The sequence below is a fragment of the Equus przewalskii genome, chromosome 7, assembly GCF_037783145.1.
Source record: "Equus przewalskii isolate Varuska chromosome 7, EquPr2, whole genome shotgun sequence".
NCBI lineage: Eukaryota > Metazoa > Chordata > Mammalia > Perissodactyla > Equidae > Equus > Equus przewalskii.
In genome coordinates, this window is record NC_091837.1 from 7,686,115 (window position 1) to 7,708,452 (window position 22,338).

Sequence of the window (22,338 nt, forward strand, 5' to 3'; positions counted from 1 at the left end):
GCGCATGCGCCCCGGCTTCCGCGCGTGGACGCTCCTATACGCCTGAGGTCGAAGTGTAGGGGTCTGAACGAGGGGCAGCGAGGAGCGAGGTGGTGGGCATTGACTTCCACTTTCTGTGCACTGAACGTTGCTTTATTCATTGGTTAACTTTCCTAACAAAGCGTTGTAAACCGAGATCGGGCTGTCCTCCTGAGGGGTCTGGCTGGGGCCCCTGCAGCCGCGGGCCCCCTCCCATCCGCGCCTGCCCTGGCCCTGCTCGTGCTCCCTCCGCTTCGCCAGACCAGCTCCCAGGCCGACCCAGGGCCTGGGGTTCGGAGAGACAGGAGGTCCTGCGAGGGCCCAGGCGCGGCCGCTTTCCCGTGTTCTGTGCAGCCCGGGACCTGGTGCACGTGTGCAGGACGCAGGATTGCAAGCGCTGTGGTGGCAGCAGAGTTGGTGCCCTCCAGCCGCTAGTCGCTGAGCGCCCCCACGGCCATCCCTACTTGTCACGTGGGCGGAGGGGCTCGGCGCCTGCGGCTATTTGTGGCTGCTCCCAGCCCCTGGCTCTGCCAGATGTGGCCTGGCCTTTGGCCCCCTGCCCGGGCAGCCTCCCCGCCAGGCACCAGGAACCCACTGCACCACCATCCGCTTCCCACAGAGAGGGAACCGCCAACGCCTTGCTCAAGTCAGTCAGGAGACGGGTTGGCAGGCATGGCGCGAGACTCAGACTGGGAAATACCCTCACTGAGACCTACTGCCTTGATCCCACTTCTCGTTTTTGTGTGGGGTGGTCAAACGGAGTTACTTGATGAGAAGCTGGTGGCACTGAAAAGGAGAGTGGGAGCCCCAGGTCTCACACCCACCCCAGCCCCCTGGCCCTCCTCGGAGCTGGGGTCCCTGGAGGGAATTTCCCTGTGCTTTGTTTGCATTAGAGGACAGTGGCTGAGTACCAAAGCTCACAGCCCCAGGAAGCTCTGAGTCACTGACAGTCGTTAGTAATTAAAGAGGCAGCCAACGGGAGGGACCCAGGAGTTGCTGCAGTTCTCAAGCTGAGGGAGAGGCTTGCCGTCTGCCAGAGTGGGAAGATCTATGCTGACTCCGGGCCACCTCCTGAAACCTGGGAAAAGCCAAAAGATCCCAGCCTCGGTGACAGAAAGTCTAGAAGAAGCTCTGACTCCCCCGGTAACTCTAGCTACCTTGCTATTCTTCATTATGATCTAGACTTACACGTTCATTTGGGAGCAAGTTCCTCACCTGCTGCTGGCTTCCCTGAAGTGTTAGGTTTCGACCTCTGCCCCTTTTCCTAATGTCTTCCCTGCTGCCACCCCACGGTACTCCCCTTCCTGTCTCAGCTGTCACTGGTAGGTGAAGTTGGCACAGCTTACAGGACAGATAGATGCTATCACGGTGCCCAGCCCCTGGGGACTCCTTAGTAATAGGACAGGCAAGGAGACCCACTCCTGTACTCTCCCTCTTCCTATTCTGAAATGAAAGCTCCCAGATCCAGCCCAAGGTCTGTCTTCCAGCCGAGTTTCTCTGGGCATCAGCGTGCTGGAAAAATGACGGCTACAAGGGACAGAAACTGACAGGGAGACACGAGGGAGCCAGGCCTGCTGTGGGAGGAGGCGTTACTTTGGGGTGACTTCCCCCAGCTGTTTCATCTTCTCTTCTGAGGCTTTGTCTGGAAGCAGGACCTCCACAGTGAAACTGACCTTCTTGGCATGAATGAAGCTGTAGGTGTTGTCAAACCGCAGGACATCTGAGGGGAGGCAGAAAACCAGACATTCAGGCAATTCTGACAGCGGGCTTGGGGACAGCGATTTTGGTTGGCTGAGCAAGGCACTGTGGTAGGTAATGACGACAAAGGTGGCATAAGCGATGGTCCTTCACCTTCTGAAACAGTCTAGATGGGTTGACAAGATGTTCACGGAGGGAAAAACAATATGACAGAACATGCCACGTGCCAGATGAGTGAGAGAGACAACCACGTCCGTAACGGCTTGGAAAGAGAGGGCCCTACAGACTGAAATCATGTGGAAAAGCTCTTTAGAGGAGTTAGAGCTTGAAGTGGGAATGGGGCCTTAAAAGGCAGGAATAGGATTAGCAGCAGCACAGTTATTATAATAATAGTAATGGTAACAACGGTTATTTATGTGTCTCAGCACTGGGCTGGTAATCTATATATGATATTTCACTATTCTGCAGAGTAACTCTGAGTTCAGCATTAGTCCTGTTTTATAGGAAAAGGAGGTCACTGTGTCACACAATGAGGAAGTGATGGAGCTGGAATTTCCCCCCCGGTCCACGTTGCTCCTGACTTGCACCCTGGAAAGCCCTGCCTCTGTTCAGTTTCTGACAAAAGTTAAAATGAGCAAACTTTCTGAGCCAGGAATTTATCCCACAGAAAGATAAATGGATAAAATGGACAGAGATGTTCACTGCACCCCTGTTGGAAATAATAAAAGATTGGGAAAACTCAAATGGTCAAAAGTGAATTGTTTAAAAGGTTTATATTGCGATCCATATGATGAAATACTATTCTGATATCAAATCACGTAAGACGTGGCTGGGGAAACTGTCCACAATGTCTCCTTAGGCCGAAAAAGCAAGTTGCAGAACAACTTATAAATAGTTTCTCACATTTTTGTCAATATATATGTAAAAAAAAATTTTTGGCTTTGCTACTTGATCTACTTATATTCCCAAGTTCTCTTTGATGGTATTATTCAGGGTCTTGTTCCAAAGGGAAAGTTTTCCTAAATCCTGTGACGAGTTTTACAATTTCAAAATGCCTTCAAACATACACTGAATGACAGATGTAATTCCTGTGCATGTATGCATGTGTGTACATGTCCTGTATGTTCTGGAAACATGTCATGCTGCTAAAAGGATGGAAAATATTTGATAGGATAATAGGCAAGACCTGTTAGCGGTGGTTTCCTCTGAGGAGAGAACATGGACATGCAGTTGGCAGAGAAGCTTCCAGGCCTTGGCCAAGGAACAGACGGCTTTTAACCTAACTCTTCTTTGTCTGAGAAGGTGTCCCATTTCAGTCAAACACCCCTTCAAGAGAACGGAGTGTGAAAACAAAAACACCAGCTCTGCCCCTCCCCTATCCTGGTCTTCTCCCACTCTACTCAGCCAAAAAAAAAAAAAAAAATTGTGTATTTAATCCTGAGATTTAACCTTTGTCTTTTCCTGCCCCTAGATAACATGCATAGTTTAGAGCGAGGGCAGACACACCACCCACTCTTCCTTCAAGATGCGAAGTGAGCGTTAGTCATCGATTTTCTCTGTGCCAGAGCTCTTTCAGGACCAATGGGCCCTCTGGAAAGAGGGAAGCTTCCTCTCCGCCCTGGATGACAGAGCCTTAGCAACCAGAGTCTGTCATGCTGGAGGAGAAGTCTTTGCACAACTGGTCCAAGCACTAGGATGGTGACAGCTCTGCCCAGCGTGATATTCTGAGGCCCAGGCCTGAGGGAAGTGGCGTTCATGAACCACATGCTTCATGTTGACACTAAGCATGTACTCACAGACTCAGGGAGCCCCCAGAGATCCTCCAGGCCAGGGCTCCTTAACTTTTGTTGAGGAACTGACCCCTTGAGAATCTGATGAAAGCACACAATTTCAGATCCCCTGGAGCCTATCGTGGGCCCTCTGGGGCAGGGGTTCCCAGTGGGCAAGGTACCACTCTGGAGAGGGCGGTGCGTGGGTATAATGGTGCCCTCTCGTTTACGTATTGAAAAGTATATATATTCTAAATTAGCTTCCTTTTATTTCTCCAGAGAGGAGATCATACTGATTTTTTTAATTACGTGTGTAGGTGAGTTACATTATCTGTGAATTTCATTTCAGAACAGTGAAGCGGACATCTCGACACTGTTAGAAAAGGGAGGGATTTGGTCTTTAAGATTTACAATCACTGCTTGGGGGAGTCCATGAACCCCAGACTAAGATCTCCTGCTCTAGCCCACTCCCCTCATTTTAAGAGGAAGGAAAACAAAACCTAATTATAGTCACACACGGCATAAGGACATTTCAGTCAACAATGGACCGCGCCGACGACAGCGGTGCCCTAAGATTAGTACCACAGAGCCTAGGTGTATAAGTGCAGTCTGTGAGGTTCACATAGCGACGAAATTGCCTAATGACACATTTCCCCAATGGTGAGCGACGAATGACTGTATTCAGAGATACTTGCTCAAAATACTAGCTGGACTCAGCAACCAGGCCTCTAGACCAACTGGGCTCTCTTCACCCCAGCTCTGCCCGGCAGAGCTGTTTAAGCTTCATACACTGTTCCGAGTCTTCTAGACCACGTTGTGCATTCCTGGCAGAGAAAGTCTAGATCTTTCTTTCTGAAATTTTTTCTTTCCTAGTAGAGTATTCTACGCTCAGTAGGCCCTTAGGAAATAGTGGAGAGTAAAAGTGGAATCAAATCAGACTTTGGGTCTCCACCAAAGGTACTGAGCACGTTTGGGTGAGGCCCAGAGCAGCCTGGGGAGGGTCAATGTGTTCCTGCCATTGGAGGCTGGCATGGAGTTCAAATTTCTCCACTCGGTGGTTATGTTCCACTTTGCAGGGGGTCACCTGGTTCTCCAAGGGCATTGCCCTCCCACAAGTGAGCTTGTATCCTCACACTGGGTTCTCTCCGGGCTCAGGCCTAAGCTGAGCCATGGCCCCAGACAACAGCTGATCCCACCCCACTGTCGTTACACTTGGGAAGGGGGCATGGCTGCCTCTGCTCCTCCTGGGAATGAACAACAAGCAGCTCCTAGTCAAGGCCCCGCAGGCAGACAACCGTTCCATCTGGGAACGTATCTAGGAGGAGCTGAAATAAATTTGGGATTTGCCAACCTAAGCCTCATTATGTTCAGAGGTTCCTGGTCCTTTCTCGGGCTGTGTCCTTCAGGGACTATCGAGGGCAATGGGCAGTGCTGGAAAATGGGTTGGGTTCTGCTACTGGCTGTGTGATCTTGAATAAATTACCTCGTTGGTCTGGGACTCCACTCTCTCTTGTGTCACATCAGGGGTAGACCTGACCATCTCTAGAATAGTCTACGGCCAAGAGATCCTGGACCAGGACCCTAGGATTCTCTGCTGTCTTCTCTCTTTTGGTGTCTATGCCAGCTACTTTGTGGAAGAGCTAACATCCCTTCTCCTCAGCTTCCCTGTCTCTTAAAAAAAGAAATTCAAGCTCATATGTACAAAAAGTGCGTTACGCTCTGTGGATAACAGTATCTGGGCTGGTGCTAAGGCCGCCTTCTTGCTGAAGCACACCATACACGCCTTCTCCCCCAGGACCCGGCTGCTTACTAACAAGAATACTCCTCCTCCCCGGGGAGCCATACACAGAGCATCTGTGAGGAGGGGGCGGTAGAGATTCACGGTTGCCTGGGAAGTGGGGGAGGACACAGAACTTGAGGCTGGGGTGATGGTGTGGACAAGTATGGAGGCCGAGACATCTGTGGGGCTAGTTCAGATCTCCCGGCGCTGCTGCCGTAGAAAAGGGGCACAGGGCTTCTCCCGTCTCCAGCGCCTTCTCCGGGATGGCCCTTCTCCCCCAGGTCTCACCTTGGTAATAATAATGGTGGCTACAGGATGTTGAGTGCTTGCTGTCCACCAGGCATTATGCGGCGCAGACCTTATCACATTTAATCATCATGTGACCCTATGAGGTAGAGATTTGATCCCCATGGTAGCAGTCAGCAAACTGAAGCCCAGAGAGGCAAGGTCACGTGCCTAAGGACCAGTCAGCAGACAAGTCCAACTCGGCTTGGCAGGAAAGCCCTGGCTCTCATTGATTGTCCACGCCTGGCCCACTGGCTCTGACAGAAAGGAAACTGGAGAGTTGATGGGGTTTTTTTGTGTGTGTCGGTGGTTTTTCAGCTCATAAATGTGGTACATGGTCATTGTAAAATAAATTGTGTTTGCAGAAGTGGTGCAAAAAATGAAAACCCTCTATAAGCTTCCTACCACCCCAGAGATAACCACCACTGGAGTCAGCATAGATTCCCCAGAATTCTTTTCTACGTACACTTTTTTTTTAACCAAAATGAGTGTATACTATATGTGCTATATTTCATGCTTTACTTTTTGAACATGTACCAGACATCTCACACATCGACTTATTCTCCTTAACGGGTATACTGTATTCCATTGTATGGAGGGACCCTCATTTATTTAACAAGACCTTATTAAAGCCATTTAGTTTACTGCCAGCTTCCCAGGCTGCTAGGAACATCCTTGTACCTATCTCTTTGTGTCTTTGTGTACATATTGCTGTAGGATAAACGTCCAGAAGTAGAATTGCTGAGCCAAAGGGAATTTTAATCGATACTGCAAAGCTGAGTGAGGTGTATACCTTTCAAATGCCTAGTGGCCATTTTTATTCCTCTCAGGTGAACTTCCTGTTCACATCCTGTGCCCAGTTTTTGATCAACTTGGAGATGAGTGACTCTCAGAGGGGTCAGGGCTGGGCTTTCCAGCAGTCTGCTCACCCTGGGATCCTACACCCACCCAGCCGGTTCTGCCGCTCTGCCATCTGGGGAAGGTGCATCCCCAAGAACTGTCTGGTCACAGCGATGGGCCCAGTCAGACCTGGACCAGAGAGCAGATGCTCTGAATCCCTGTGATCACCTCGCAGCTGACTCACCTCTACCTGGGAGTATCCGGTCAGGGTCCCACCCGGTGGTAAGTAGCTGGGTCACCCCGAGCAAGTCATTCACCTCTCCAAGACTAGGCTTCCGCATCTATGCAAGCAGAGGGTTGAACTGAGGGAGCCCCACGTCTAGTTCTAACCGTCTGACAGCCTAAATCCATGAGAAAGAGGACCTCACAGGCAGACAGCTAGAGCAGGGGCTTCAAGCCAAGACATGGATACTTACAGATGCCAGGATCGCTGCAGGTGAGGGTCCCATCCTCAGGGACCAGGTGGGCATTGTACCTCTGGCTGGGCAGCACCTCTGTCATCTCCCCCGCCCGCTGCCGCTCCCCCACCTTGGTCTTCAGGAAAATCCCAAAACCGATGTCCGAGCCATCTGACATGAACTGCCACCTGCAGGGGACATCCACCCATTTAGACATGATTCCATCTGTGTGCGCCCCCTCTGGGGTTCTCCATCAAGGCTTCTCCCACCCCAGCCCACCGACCAGCACCTACAGCTGAAAGGCTCAGGTCTCCCGGAAGGGCCCAGAACCCTACCTGAGGACGCAGCCGGGGAAGAGGATCTCATACTCCACTTGGTGGGAAGAGCCCCGGGAAATCTGTACGCTGTGTTCATACTGCTGTTTCACCTGGTCTCGCACGTAATACTTCTTGGGGATGTCACCCCCATAGTTGATCTAGAAGCAGAGCAAGGAGTGAGCTGGAATGTGTACTTGAGCCAGGCTTCCCTGGTCACCTCCGGCCCCCGGTGGCCCATACCTTGGATTTGCACTTGGGGTTTCCATCAGGGTCGGTCATGGTGCCCCCATATTCCACAGGCAGCTGGTCAGGGCTGACGTATTTCAGTAAAACCTCCTTCCAGTTTGCTGGCAGGAGAGGGAAGGAAGGAGCAAGAAGGGTCAGCACTAGGCAAGACTGCATCACAGCCCTGGTCATGCGCACAAGAGGCAGAAAAAAACCCATCCACCCCCGCACGCAAAACACGGGCTTTAGGAGCATGTGATGGGCACACAGCTCTGCAGGGGGTTCAAGAGGAGCCGTCACCCAGGGCCCTGCCCTGCCCTGCCCCAGGAATCAGGAGACTGGGGCCCTGTCCCCATTGCCTCTGGCCCGCTGAGCGGCCTTAGGCAAATCTCTTCATTCTGAGCCTAGTTGCTCCTAGTTGCAAGGTTACAGTGAGACAGAAGTGAACTAAGGACTTGAGAGGGTGTTGCAAACTGTAAAGTTCCCTACACATATGCAAATGTACTGTCACTCCCAGGAAGGTGATACAAACATTTGCAGTGTGAGCAGGAGGGAACAAAGAAAGCAGAGAAGGGCATTCCACACAGAGGGAACAGCATGTGCAGCAGCCCAGAGGGCCTGAATCAACAGGACTTGCCCTGGTCAGACTGACTCTGTGAGAACACGACCACGTGTCTCATGCCCTACTGTCACCTACACACCATCGAGCTCAATCATGACTAATTAAGTGAATGTGTCACTGTAGAGTCATCCCTTAAATGGGTTCCCGTGGCTTTGCCCCAGCCACCATTTCACTTCTGCTCCTGTTGTTTTAGGCTGTTTAGCTGCCAGTGATTTGGTTCATTTTTTTTATAACCAAGCCCTTTTCTGACAAGGAGAGTTTGAAGCTAGCGCAACCAATGCTGAGAAGCGCTTCTCCACCACTTCAAATTCCTAAACAGGTTATCAGCCGAATACGAGGTTTTAATACTGGAAACCAGATATAGGCAGCAGCTTCATGTCATGGGGTGGAACCCAGTGTCCTCTGCTGCTGGTGCCGGCTGGAAACCCAGAGACGGTCCAGGGTCTCCCAGCCCTCAGATTTCTAGGGACCTGAGACCATGCAACTCCTGGAACACGGTGTCTGTGGTCGCCGGGTGATTTGATCTGGGCTGCTAAGCCCCACTGACCAGCCCAGAGTGAATCGCTTCCCTCCTCTTTGGAAGACCCTGTACCTTCTCAGCCCGAGGCGGGTTTGGTTGAAAGGGTTTCAGGTGTGGGTGGGAAAACAGACTGAACGTCCTCCACAGCTCTGCTGCCAGGAAACCTGTCTCATGCTCATGGTGGGTGGCAGCAGCAGAAAAGCCAAAAATCATCAGAGCCTTTTGCTCGGATTTTGTCTTTCTTCCCCCAGCTCAGCTGGAGAGGTGGAACAAGGCCAGGAGGAGTCTTCCCATCTTACAGAGAGAGTAACTGAGGCAACGAGAAGCTGCCGGAGCTGGGACCAGAACCCAGACGGCCTCAGTCCACTCCCAGGGCTCACTGGCACACACCTGGAAAATCTCCACTTTCAATGTGTTGCCTAAAGGTGAACATTCAGAAACCTTCAGAATCCGTATTACCTACCCGCAAGTTCAACTCCATAGGTGGCATCAAGCCTTCCATGAGCCAGGCCTAATCTACCTTTCTAGCCTTTTCTCCCACCACTCCACTTAATGTTCCAGCAAAACTCGACTTGTGCCTGTCCCTGGCTGGCTTGATTCCTGTGCGTCTTCCTTGCCGGCCTTCCCCTCGCCCCGATGTCCTCTCTGCGTATCCAATCCCCTGTTGACCTGCTGGGTTCCTCTTTCCCTGCCTACCCTTGAGCTTGGATATTCCCAAGGGTTCAGCCTCTGTTCAGTCTTATCTGTTCTCAAGGTTTTCGCTGCTGCCTATATTTGATAACTCCCAAATCTCCAGACTGGAGTTTTCTCCCAAGCTTCAGGCTCAAGTGTCCCCAACATCTGTCTATCTCATCGACTCAAACTCAACTTCAAGCTTATTCTCCGAGTAACTAATTGCATCAGAGTGACTGCAATACTCAGTCACTCACGCCAGACACCAGGGAGTCATTCTAGCCTTCTCTTCCTCTCCTCCTACATCCAGTCCATTGAGTTCTGCTGTTTCACTTCCTCAGTAAGTCTCAAATCCATGCCCTCCTCTCTCTCTCTTCTGCCAGTGTCCCGGCTCAGGCTTGAAACACCTCTTGCATGGACTGTGGCCGTGGCGTGCAGACTGGTGTCTGTCCTGCACAATCTTGCCGGTACAATGGGTCTCAATTGAAAATCTGATCCTGGCAGTCCCCTGCTCAGAACTCTTCTCTGGTTCCCAGTGGCCTGTGGAGTCATGTCCCAGCTTCTCAGCATGGTGCCCTGGATTCTCTGTGACCCGGCTCCGGGCTCCCTCTCCAGCCGCATCTCTTCCCACGCCCTGCCTGCCTCTACAACAACCACAACCTTGGCACCTAAGGTCTTTGCTCAGTGCTGCTCTTCCTGCCTTGCGTCATCTGGCTGCCTCTTACTGGCTCCACGACACCCAGCCCAGGTAGGCACCAGCTCCTCCCTCGGTCACGTGGGGTGGGTGCCCCTGCTGGGCCTCCCCACACACCTTCCCATCCCCCTCTTGTATATTTAACATATCATGCTGATAGACGTCTGCTTGTGTCTCCCTTCCCCAAGAGGCTAAGAGCTCTTCAAGGGACTCTGTCTTATTCATCTTTGTAGCCTCGGCATCTAGTCCAGTACTCAGCACACAGTAGGTGCTCATTAAAGGAAGCCATTCCTAGTTGCCCCCAACTGAAAGCAACCTCTGCTCCTGTGACCTCCCTGGCACCTTCTCTACACCATTCCTGGTACCTTTTCTAATTTCTATCCTAGCTTCCTCTCTAAAGGGCTTCTCCTTCCTGTTACACTGTAAGCTCCCCGAGGGCAAGGATGGGCATCACTCATCTTTGGATGCTGAGCCCAGTACTTTCTTCTAGAATGTCTGAGAGAAAGCATTCTTATGGAAACAGACAGGAAGACTCTAGCCTGGCCCCGGTTGCTCCTGGGTCCCACTGCTACCAAACCAGCAGAGGGAGCCTTCACCCTGGTGGCTACGGCCACACCTCTAAAGCCATCCTCGGTTTGGGCCACAGACCATCTTGTGGAGTGGAGAAGAGTCGGGCCTACTCACCCCCCAGGACCATGATCTTCTTACGAGTGTCCTCACTCAGGAAGGGTTTGATGAGGTTATAGGCCACAGGAAACAGCTTGGGGGCTGGAACAGAGACAAGGAGACGTGAGGCCAGGAATGGTGCCCATTCTGTCCCTAACAGTGTCTTTCACAGCCCCCCGTGTCAGGCCACACATTCCCTAGTTCCCAGGGTGTGAGGCTCGGCATGGGCACCTCCTTGAGTCCCAGCTTCCCCGTCTGTCCAGGGGGTAGAGTCAAGCAGGTATAGTCTTCCTATCTTCCCAAGCGGGGGGCCTCAAAGGAGGTAACAAATCCTAAAAGGTCTGTGAATTGTAAAGTGGTCTGCATGTGTCAAGGCCGGTCTTTTTTTTTTTTTTTTTTTGGTAGGAAGATTAGCCCTGAGCTAACTGCTGCCAATCCTTCTCTTTTTTGCTGAAGAAGACTGGCCCTGAGCTATCATCCATGCCCATCTTCCTCTACTTTATATGTGAGACGCCTACCACAGCATGGCGTGCCAAGCGGTGCCATGTCCGCACCCAGGATCCGAACTGGCGAACCCCGGGCCGCTGAGAAGCAGAACGTGTGAACTTAACCACTACGCCACCGGGCCGGCCGCTAGGCCGGTCTTCTGAACGAGGCCTTCCACCCCTCCTGTGGCTCACTCTGTTTCACTCTCCTGAATCTGTCCCAGTAATATTTTGGGCCCCTTTCCCATCTGGCTTCATCACAGGTACTTCCCAACATACCTTTGACAACAAAAAGACGCTTCAGTGTTTCCGGATAGTTTTCCTCAAACATGCAGAGAAACTGTGGAAACAAAATCAGAGTCCAGCTGCCTCACAGCTCTGTGCCAGCGAGAGAGGCCCTGCATCCTCCAGGCTAGACTCTGCCCCTATCGCCTCAGCCAACCCACTGGGCCTCCTAGCAGAGGGGCCCCCTCCCCCTCTCTCTCACCTCCGAGCCCTGCCCCTCACCTCTCCATAGGCCTCCACGGCAGGCTTCCAGAGATGCTTGAGGCCAAGGCCCTCACAGTCATAAATCAGGGTGATGGTCTCCACCTTCTTCCCCACCTGCAGGGGACAGAGGAGCAGAGAGTCACATCAGGCTGTGCCACTGCAGGAGCCCACCCTGATCCAGGGCAAATGCTGATTGTGTCATGTGCCCGTATTGCAACCAGATCTGGACAGGGCTGAACCTAGGGTTTTCCAAATCAAGATAATCACCCCAGGCCCAAATTATGGCCCAGGCAAGTCACTCTTCCTGCCTGGGTCTCAGTGTCTTCATCAGTAAATGACTGGGTGGACGTAGATTACATGTGAGGTCCCTTCTGTTCTGCAGTTTGATGTGGTGGCCTCCTTTTTCCTCTGTGTGCAGCACCCACGTAGTGCTCAGCTGTGGGGTCCCGTGCAGCCACTTTTCCCTAGGCACAGATGCTCCCTGTCCAACCTAAGCCCTTAAGGTCACATCCCATCTAATCTTTGCATCCCCAGCCCTGCAGGGTCTCGCACACATGCGGCGCTCAGTGAGTGTCTGTGGATGACAGTGTTGAAATGTTCCCAAACATATGACGCTGTTTCCCCGGATCTTTTCAACTGCTGAAGAGGAAACAAGGAAGAAGATCATGGTGGCAGCTCCAGCTTGCTCTTCCGTCTTTTTCTCAGTAAGGAAATCAGCTGTCCTTATCTTTGTTTTCAATACAGAGTTTAAGCAGCACACAATCGGAGCTCATCTACACCAGCAGTACCCAAATACTTGTCCAAAGATAGGGTAGTCCATGACAAAGATTTCACTGGTGCCCAGATAAATGAGAAAAGTAACGATAATGTCGTAAATTCTTTGTGAAGCTAAATTTATTCAATGCAAAAGATTGCCCTTTATTTTGAGATTATGCCATTCCTATAGTTTTGGGGGTTAATTACGGCAAGAGTAGCTGATACAATTTTTTTTAAGTCCCTACTTAGAAAAATAAAAATTTGGTAACATATGTCAGTCTCTCAAACTTTGAAATTTCACTGGTTTATGAAATCCAAATGTCTTAGGCCTCAGCCCTGAGGCTGTACTTAAACCCCTGTGTGACATTCCTGCTCCTGCTCGAACGCGTCTCCCATGATGAACTCATTTCAACCCTGCTGGTCCACTCGCCTTGTCCGTCTGGCGGGCACACTCGCGCAGAAGGAGCTCACAGTCCCGCATCTTGGTCCTGAGCAAGTCCTGTTTGCTGGCTGAGAGGAGCAGACCCTTGGTATCCAGCGGTCCAATGATATCGTACCAGACGGGGCAGCCATCCAGGTCGTAGCCACACATGCCCCCTGACAGATACTGCTGGATCACCTGGGCAAAGACAGAGAGCAGGCACCTGGTCAGCAGGCCCAGGGCGGCCATATCTTCCCTGTATCCCAGGGCCTTCCTCTGGGTTCGTCAACTCGCTCTCCACAGCCCTCCCCTGGGTGCCAGTGGATACCCATTCTGGGAACCACCAGGGCTCCCTAGGCCTTGTCAGACCTTTCCTCTGAGGGCCCCAGTCTGACAGACCCAAGACGCAGATTGTGGGTCTAACAGACCTCATAGGGCGGGGCAGGATCATTTGTCCTCACCTCTGGAGGCTGCCAGCTCACGATGTTGTCAATGTCCTTTTGCTTTCGGAACTCCACATGCTGCAAACACACAATCAGGGCTTTAAAAACCGGGGGCGAGGGGACCCCTTAAGAGGCATCTAGCAATAGGTGACAGCACGAACAGACCCCCAGACCACAGGTAAGTCACATGAAGGCAACTGGCAGGAATGGAAAAGAAAGCACTGCCTGTTTTAGAGGTCTCGGCTGAACAGATTATAATTCTTAGCTGGCCCAGAACTGTGAAAGCTCTGTGTTTCCAGGGAAGGGAATGCCCTTTGTCCCAGAGGGATAAGGCAATAGTGGTCGGCTAATACTCAGATATGTTACACAAGCCACAGGCTGTGATCGAGTGGGTGGGGTTGGGCAAAAGAAACCCAAGCACCATCTGATTCTGATGGGCAGGAACGGAGGCAACAGTGGGATTTGGAGCCAAACGGATCTCACCTTCCGGAGCATGGCCTCGGACTTCTGCAGGTCGAAGCTTCTCGCTATAATAGGGAAACGTGGTCAGGGTTAGGGCAGCAGACCGGGTGCCCAAGGACAGAGAGAGATCCCTATTCCCATACTGGGGCTGGCTCCACTCCATCATCGCCCCAGCTGACTCTCAGATCACCCAGCATGGAAGCTAAGATGAGGACCTCTGAGGGCTTTTGGAGCACCCACAGCTCAGGTGTGGGCAGCACGGCAACTTCGGGGTCAAAAGAGTTTTACCCTTTGGATGCAGTCAGGTGAAGGGTCGTAGCTCCTCTCAGGGAAAGCAAACTCTGGACCCCCTTACCATTAGCCTTCCCCTACACAAAGTTAATCTCCTCCATCTAACGGCCAGTCCTGAGAACTTGACCGACAGTTCAAGGATGAACACTGCCTGTATTCTAGGGCGGAGCTGGCAGAATATCCCAGTAGAATGGAGGGGTAGATGAGCCGCCAGTCAACTCTGCCACGTCCTCAAAGGACCCACACGGACCCCAATGGGACACAGAGGGCCCTCTTCCCCGGGTTCCCGGAAAGCTTCAGAATTAGAGTTTGCCTGGGCCAGCTCTTTATTTTATGCCTGAACCCCAACAAGTTGTCCCGCTCAAGCTTGAACACAAAGACCTCACTGCCCCCCAAGGCCACCTGCTCCCAGACAATCCGAGCTGCCGTTCGCACTCAGTCCTCACTGTTATACTCAACAGAGAGCCACTCCAGAGACTCAAGAGAGCAGGGTGGCTTCCTCAGCCACGTGACCCCCTTTCCAATACTGTAAATGCCGTGCTGCCGCCCTGCGTCCCCCTGCTGTCAGGCTGCCCATCCGTGGGTCCTTTAACCAGTCCTTACAGCTTGGTTTCAAGTCCACCCAAATAAGCTCCCTTTGGCTGTTTTCCAGTACCCCTCCTAAAGTGTGTTGTCTAGAGCTGACCTACCCTTCTCCAATAAAGCCGAAGAACTTTCTTGGCAACGGTCACACCCTTAACTCAGGTGAAGCTTACAGTCAACCGAAACCCCCAAATCCTTTCCACCTGTGCTGCTACTAAGCCTCTGTCCCCTGCGTTGTGGCGTGGTTTTCTGGATCCATCACTATCAGATTTCATCCTGTTACAGTCAGCTCCACTTCATCCTTTTAAAGAGATTTTGAGATCCGGATTGTGACCGGTTTTGCCATCTGACCTATGAACTGTCTCTCCCAGCTGTATGTCCTCTGTGGGTTGGATCGACATCGAGATCTGCTGACAGCCCTGGAACCTGGGCCAGCCAGGCTGCCCTCTGGACTGTCACCGGTCCCATAATCACTGCTCTCTGGGAGTGGCCGAGCACATTCCCTGACTCTGCTGTCGTGAAATCCAGTCCACTCTCCTGCGCCCAAAGGGTGCATCAAGCGATCTGACCAGTGCCACACCTGTCATCCTCAACAGCCGTCACTCCTGGGAAGTTCCTCCCGACTGCCACCCTCCGTGTGCCATCGTGGTGGCAGGGGGCAACGTGTAGAGGAATACAATCTGGGTTTGCATCTCAGCCCTCCATCTTCTCCCTGTTTGACCTTGGACAAGATCCTGTACATCTCTGACCCAATCATCCAGTGAGCTAGAAACACTTGCAGAATGCAAGGCAACATGCTCTCAGGATGGGGGAGCCCGGCTGGACCGTGAAAGCGGGAATCCTCCAGAGGAGGGACACCCCTGCTGTGAGAGCCCCTAGCTTCCCAGGGAACAGGAGAGGTGGTGAACTGAGAGCCCCCTTGTCTTGGGGAGGCTCTCCAGGGAACCCTATTCTGCCAGGGCCCAACATCCAGGGTCTTCTCTGAGGGCCATCTGCCACTTGCCCCTGGCAGTACCCCGCCTGGTGTCTCCCCTCACCTGCTGAGTCAGGCCTCTCCAGGGCTCCACTGCCCTGCTCAGGGGCAGCTCAAAGCACGGCTATGCCAGAGAAAGCCGGCCTAGGAGCAGCTGTCCTGGGGCCTTATTTGACCACTTCCTAGTCCTGGAAAACGAGGGGACTCAGACCTGCTCTGCCCCCTCATAGGGTTCCCACCACGTCGTTGTTTTTATCGTGCCATCTGACCCTCCTTGGCCTCTGGGCTGCCCAGAGCTCAGCCCCAGTCGAGGGGAAGCAGCGGAGATGTGCGTGCCTGCTCTCAGGCCTGGGGGCCAGCAGAAAACTGAGCCCACGTCGGGGGAAGTGGGGAAGCGTGGGACCCTGGCTCACACCTAGCTTAGAGACAGACGTTCCGCTGGCGTGTGCCTTGCAAGCGTTTCCTTTAGAATCAAAGGGAGAAAGAGAAAATGTTTCTTAAAAAAAAAAAGAGACAAGAAAAAGCCTAATTGAAATTCACAGTAGAGTCTGACCAGGCCTGAGCTCCTGCCCAGGAAAGTGAGGCACAAATAAAGTGCAGACGAGACACTCCTGTTTGAAGTGGCGGAGCTTGGCTTCAGGGGGCCGCTGTGGCTTACTGGAGAGGATGCAGGCCTGGGAATCTGGGGCCCTAGGTTTCTGCTCTGATTCTGCTTTGCGTTAGCTGTGTGCCTTCGGGTAAGTGCCCTCCCCTCTCTGAGCCTCGGTTTTCTCACCTAGCAAATGAGGATGAGCCCACTCTTTGGTATTCCTACAAAGAGAGGGGTTATCCCAGGACTGGGGAATTGGGGGTGCCTGGGAACCCAGCTGCCAGAACCCCAGGCTGGCCTCCTCCTAGAAAAAAGCTACATTGCTATTCAACAGCTCTCTGAAGCGGCGCTTCACCTCACGGTGGCTCAGCGGTTTGTTTGATCACCTTGCAGCTGGCCCTTTAAGGCAGCACAATCTTCCCACGCTCCCCACCCACCCCCTTCTAGCTACAGCCCTTCAGCTGGGCCAAAATATCCTCCAGCCCTGGACTGACTCCACTGCCGCCCCCGCACTGCCCCTCCACCTTCTCTGAGTGGGCTGGGGGGATGGGTGGGTTTGCAGTTTTTTGGGGGAAAAGAGCAAGTGGCACTTCCAGAGACACACAGGGCCCCACGTGGCTCTCCTGGCTGCACCTGTCCTGGGGTGCCAGCTCTAGGCAATTTCTGGACAGGAAAACACATCTCTTCACCTGTCCCAAGACCCCTAGGGTATGTATGTGTATGTCTGTGTCTATTAATAATCATTGGGCACGATCTGTACTTTAATATTTTGGGCTATGAGGCTACATCACAATTTAATCTCTGCTAATCTAACAGTGGAATTTTCTCCATTACTTCTATGTCTGGTAATAAAGTTTCTACAAAATAAAAAAAGTGTGTCACAAGAACCAGAGAGGGTGGCACGTGACACGAATCACAGGAGAGGAGAAGAGGGAAAAGAATGGAAAGATTTCAGGAGTTGGGTCACAGGGTTGAGTTTGAGCCTGACGCCGGTAGAAATGTGGCCCTTTCATCACCATGCGCGAGGAGCTCTGTCGCGTTGCGTCGCATCATGCAATAGGCAGGGCACCCTGGCTTGGTCCTGCTCTCCCAGAGAGGAGCCTGGGGCACACGTTCACGGGGGCAGAACGGGAACTTGAACTCGGGGCTCTGGAGCCTGGTGGTGGCGAGAGGGGAGTCTTGTCATCTGAGGTGAGGCTGAGCCCCCCATGTTCCCCATGTAATCTGCCCCTCCTTCAAGCCACCTAAAAGGCTGGCAGCGGGCGGCCTGCCATTCCAACAGTCCACAGAGGGGGCCAGCCTCTCCCAGGGGCCAAGACTCTCGTTCTAAACTTGGCTCTGCCTCCAACTTCCCACATGGCTGGGGCCCTTCTCCACTTTTCCTCAACCCGTTTCCCCAAGTCCATCAGCAGAGTGGATTTATCGAGTGGATGGAAAGGGCACTGGGCTGGGAGTTTGCCTACCTGGGCTCTAGTCCTCTCTCTGCCTGCAGGTTAAGCACCGTGTGCCTTGGGGCAAGTTACTTCACCTCTCTGAGCTTCAGTGTCCATTATCCATCCATCCAATAGGAGGGGTGCGGTTATGTAATCGCCAAGGGCGCTTTTGGCTCTAAAGACTGAATACTGCAGGTTCTCGGATTGCCCGGGGCAGGGTTTCCAGAGGGTGCCATTCTCTTACCTGGAACAAGCCCCTGCCCCAGCCTCCCGCAGCCCCGCTTCCCTCACCTCGGAGCCAGCGCAGGAGAAAATAGTCATCTGGATTCGGCAGGGCAGGCAGCACATCCTGGACATTCTCCCGAAACTGTAGGGAGAGGCAGCTGGGTGAGTGGCAGGTCCCACCCTGACCGCCCTCTGCCCAGGACTCTCGGTAGGGGCTTTGCTGGACCCCTCTTCAACACGGGTCTACTCTGCGGACGCTGGCTGAGCACCTGGGCTGCACGGGGCACTCTGTCTGCCGTGAGTGCCAGTGGGAGCTGGGTAGCAGGGAGGAGGTGGGAAGGGAGTAAGTCACTGCCCTGCTTGGCTGCGCGCGCTTACACACTCCAGTGTGGTGGGCAGGCAGACGTGTTCCCAGCTAACTGATAGTAGACACTCTCGGACGTGCCACAGAAAAAGCTGTCAGTTCACCAAGCATTCTCCGTGTGCCTGGCACTGAACTTGGCACTTATTCACGCCTCATGCAGCGTCCCCAGAAGTATGACTGTCCCCATTTTACAGATGAAGGAATTAGAGCTCAGAGAGGCTAAGTAACATGCCCAAGGTCAAACAGCTAGTAACTGGCAGAGCTGGGATGCAAACCCGGGTCTGGGGAGGCCAGAGCATGCACTCTCTGGTCTTCTGCCGCCTTCATAACGGAATGGCGAGCATTGTGCTGGGGGAGTAGAGCGAAGGAAGAGTTTGATTCTGACTGGGGCCAGGAAGACACTGGTCTCATATGACTTCATCTAAAAAATGGCATTTGCTGGGCTTGAAGGACTTCAAAGGCAGCAGGAGGAGGGCAATCCAGGTGAAGGGAACAGTTCCAGTGACAGGCCATGAAGGGCGAAAGTGCAGAGAATGCCAAACAAGGAAGGTGGACAGTGACCCCGAGGGATGGCCACACCCACCTCCACCTGCTCACTGTCCTGTAGGGGAGCAGGCGCCCTTGCCAGGCCTCCTGCTCCCAGCCACTCACCGTTCCCTAGCCACTGACCTATAGGGGGGCCACAGGCGGGGCCAATGAGGACCTGCCACCTCTGCCCCTTGCCTAGGTCAGCCAGGGACTCAGACCATCCTATCCCCCAGACAGGCCCCAGACTCCCAAGGAAACTGCTCATCCAGGACCCAGGCATGAGGCCACCCCTTACCAAGGACCCTCCCCAGCCCCTGGTTTCCAGTTTAATCACCACCTAATCCCTTCTCTGCCTGACTTTCCCTGCAGGTCAGCAGTAAAATCTGGAACCTCCCTTTCCAGGCTTCCGGGGTTAGGGGAAGCCCAGCCCGGGGAAAAGCCTTCATGGGGTTGGTGCCTTGGCCCCACTGTCATGGAAGGAGATGGCTGGCCCCCAGCCCCCTTTCCCAGCAATGGAAAACTGCCCAGCTGTGGAGCTTCCCAACCTTGAGACTGGACCCAATTGGCTCTGGCTCCAAAAACAGCCAAGCTCCCCTCTCCCCAAGGGCGACAGAAAAGAGGAGGCTCAGGTGGGGACCCGGGGGGCCGGCGGGTCCAGCCCTCAAACAGTTGTCCCCTTCTCTGCCCAGGTGCCAAGGCAAAGGCAGGCTTACCTGCCTTCTGAAGAGCATCAGCCCAAGTCCCAGCGAGGGAGGGGCCTGGGTTGCAGGAGCGAGGTGAGCTGGTCTCAGCTCAAACTCACCCCAACCCAGTGAGTCACGGGCAGGATCCGAGACTTTACACACGAGGGTGATGCTTTCAACATCATCGGGTCCAACCTCCTCATTTCATTTCCTCAAGGAGCAAACAGAGAAGGGCCAGGTTTTGCCCAAGGTCGCAGAGCGACTTGATGCCAGAGCACGGGCTATCCAAGTCTCCTAAGGCGCTGCCCAGGCCCCTTGCCATCCTGCCACTGCCCCCGCAAGAGGAAAACCTCCCGGAAATGGGAGGAAACCTGGGGCCCTGCCCCCGCCCCTGCCCCCCGGGCCCGGCTGCCAGTCCCCAGAATGAATGTTGCCTTTGTGCCCTCAGCTGCCTCCGAGGGCTTCCAAGCAACCACTTCTTCCCAGGTGGCACCGCCAAGGGCTCGCTCGGGGCTGGGGCTGGGGTGGCCAAACTTCCCGGGCCCCCTCGGCCAGTGGAGGGAGGAGGGGCGGGGCGCGGGGCGCGGGGCGCCAGGTGCCACCGGATGCTGCTCCCTCCGCCGCCCGCCCGCCGCGGATGGTCGCTAGCCCCCCATCCAGCCCCTTCTAGGCTGGCTGCCGCAGAGGGCGAGGGCCACGGCCCAGGACGGGGGCCGGACCAGGCTGAGGGCTCACCTTGGCCAGCGCCTCCTTCTGCTTAGGGCTCAGATCGCCGACCCTGCCGCTCATCGTGGCTCAGGCTCGGGCGCGGCGGTTGCAGCAGCTGATGGAGCACGGACTCGTCCTCCGCCGCCGCCGGAGTAAAGTCCCAGCCTTTTGCCCGGGCCGCGGGGCTGGCGGCCAAGCCCCGCCTCTTAAAGGATCCCGAGGGGCGGAGTGGGGAGCGATGCGCTGAGCGCAGAAGCCTCTGACGCCTGCCCCCTACTTCCTCCCGACGTCGCAGACCTGGGCAGGAGGCCAGCAAGAGTGCCCACCTGGGCCGAGGCCCGTGGACATTAGAAGAGCAGGACGTCTGGGTTCTAGTCCCATATTTACCCTTAGCATGCAGTGTGACCTTGGATGAGACACCTGAGCTCTCTGGGTCTCAGTTTCCCCATCTAGGTGCTGTCTAATGAGCTCTTCTAAGATCAGGTCCCCATGGTGCAGGACCTCTCTCTCCCCACTCCAAGATGGTAGGGAGCTTGCCTGGTGCTGCTGTTGGGGGCTAGGTCCCCTAAGCCTAGCCATTGCCCTGCCTCGGCAAACAGTGGTATTGGCCATTTCTCTTTGGGGCCCTTGCCCTCCTGTTCCATTGCTGCCAATCCTAACTTGGGGCCTTGCAGTGTTGACAGCCTTTCGCCTCCACCTGTGGAGCAGGCAGGCTGAGGGGGCAAAGAAGCACCGACCCCGTCTCCCCAGCCTCTGCTTCTGAACTTCCCAGCTCTCTGAGAGCTGCTCCTAAGATGCTCACACCCTCCGCTGGCTTGGAAGACAGCTTCCTTTCTGGGACTCAGAAGACCTGGGTTTGAATCCTAAATCCCACGCTTCTTTCTGGGAGACCAGCAAGGGACTTCACCTCTCTGAATCCAAGCTGCTTCATTCACTCAGTGGAGGTGGATGATCTGGACTTCAAGTCAGCAGGAGAGGATGAAGTGAGCGAATGTGCGTGATTCCCTCCATGCAGTGCTAACACAGGCTTCGCCTCTGGGACCGTTCCCTAGTCTGCCCTGCACAGTCCCCCTGTGCTACCTGCCTGGCCAGGCTTCGGTCTCTGAATGGGGACGCAGGGTGGACATGGAGAGAGACACAGTGAAAGCCGAGTGAAGGAAGGCCTAATGAAAGCAGGCCTGCTGTCAGCTTATCTGCCCCCTGCCAGGCGCAGGGGCCAGAGCCACTGGTTCCCCGTGCAGCTGTAAGTCTGACTTGTGGGATGGACGCCCCAGCAGCTGCAGCCCAGCAGCTTCCGTGCCATCTGACTGTCCTACCATGCCTCAGTCACAGCCTCTTCCCCATACCCTGCAGCCATTTCCTCCTTTCTAAGCTCAACAGCATTCCCCCTCTGCCTGGGTTCCCCGACTCTAATCCTACCTCCATGGCAGCAGCCAGTCACATGCCTCCAGTCATTCTTTCTTCGCCAGGCCCTATGCACTGTTCTGGGGCCCCTGAAATGAATCAGACACCGTCCTGCCTTCCAAAAGATAAGACATAGGCACAATCAACTAGAATATAAGAGTGAGACAAATATCCCAAGGACAGGCGGCAAGTGCCCGGGAGCTTAAAAGGGGGAGAATTTGCTTTGGGCTAGAAGAATCCTAGAAGGCTTCACGGAGGCAGTGGCATTGGAGCTAGGCCTTAAAATGTGGGCTGGGAAGGAAATGGAAAGGAAATTCATTCATTCCGTGCTGGCACAACGGCATGAACAAAGTTTTGGCGGTTGGTAGGAAGCGTGGCTGCAACCAGAGAGGAGGGGAGAGAAGGAGCAGGTGGGACGACCCACAGAACCTTGATGTGGCCCTGCTTAGCAGCATCTGCCCTGCTAGGCTGTGAGGTCCTTGGGCACACGGCCCTGTTTTACTCACCTCTGAATCCTCACAAGCCCCCTACTCCCAGCACAGCACATGGGGGCTGTTCAGTGAACGTACACTGAATGAATGAAAGCAAGAAATGCTCCAGTAGGCACACAGCCAGGTGCTGGGAGAGCCCTGGGAAGCAGACATAAATGTAGATCATCCGGCATCGGACAGCTCACGCATTTAACAGCTGTGGAAACCGAAGCTCAGAGAGTGTACGGCTTGCCCAAAGTCGTTAGTGGTGTGACAGATGAGGAGAGCTTTGCCCGTGGCCTGGTGCACGGAAGGTGTTCAGTTGCACCCTCCGCTTACTGCCTGGAATTCACTCAGAGCTAGGCCCAGGAGCTTGTGGGCTCCCAGAGCAGGCCCCCAGCCACTTCCACTCTCAGGTCTCCTGGAGAGTAGAAAGCAGAACGCCCCCTAGGCTCTCTGGGCCAGAAG

The 22,338-nt window shown here is 54.0% G+C and overlaps 1 protein-coding gene and 1 long non-coding RNA gene across 5 annotated transcripts; one reads left to right on the forward strand and one right to left on the reverse strand.

Moving 5' to 3' along the window:
* Positions 1 to 110: 110 nt before the first annotated feature.
* Positions 111 to 20,535, reverse strand: LOC103548078 (SEC14-like protein 2). Of its 4 annotated transcripts, XM_008515643.2 has the most exons (13): positions 20,024 to 20,190; positions 19,319 to 19,499; positions 17,780 to 17,855; positions 13,642 to 13,685; positions 13,177 to 13,236; positions 12,725 to 12,913; positions 11,557 to 11,652; positions 11,329 to 11,389; positions 10,583 to 10,666; positions 7,406 to 7,512; positions 7,184 to 7,323; positions 6,867 to 7,036; positions 111 to 1,738 (listed from the first exon to the last, which is right to left on the reverse strand). In XM_008515643.2, the coding sequence occupies exons 2-13, from the start codon at positions 19,334 to 19,336 to the stop codon at positions 1,608 to 1,610; spliced, it is 1,176 nt and encodes a 391-aa protein (XP_008513865.1). In that variant the 5' UTR covers positions 19,337 to 19,499; positions 20,024 to 20,190; the 3' UTR covers positions 111 to 1,607. The 4 variants fall into 4 exon arrangements, with proteins under 4 accessions (XP_008513865.1, XP_008513864.1, XP_070483015.1 ...); XM_008515642.2 differs by lacking the exon at positions 19,319 to 19,499 and having other exon boundaries at positions 20,024 to 20,535; XM_070626914.1 differs by lacking the exon at positions 17,780 to 17,855 and having other exon boundaries at positions 20,024 to 20,161.
* On the forward strand, positions 9,588 to 12,566 carry LOC139084426 (uncharacterized). The gene is made up of 2 exons (XR_011541774.1): positions 9,588 to 9,952; positions 10,970 to 12,566. It is a non-coding gene; the product is annotated as an uncharacterized lncRNA (long non-coding RNA).
* Positions 20,536 to 22,338: the final 1,803 nt, after the last annotated feature.

Bases quoted from the DNA above. Each gene is read 5' to 3' on its own strand.
- LOC103548078 (XM_008515642.2), bottom strand. From the start codon at position 20,077: ATGAGCGGCAGGGTCGGCGATCTGAGCCCTAAGCAGAAGGAGGCGCTG. The intron at 17,856-20,023 runs GTGAGCCCTCAG...CTCTCCCTACAG, and splicing joins AGAAGGAGGCGCTGGCCAAG to TTTCGGGAGAATGTCCAGGA. The intron at 11,390-11,556 runs GTGAGGGGCAGG...TTGTTTCCACAG, and splicing joins CCGTGGAGGCCTATGGAGAG to TTTCTCTGCATGTTTGAGGA.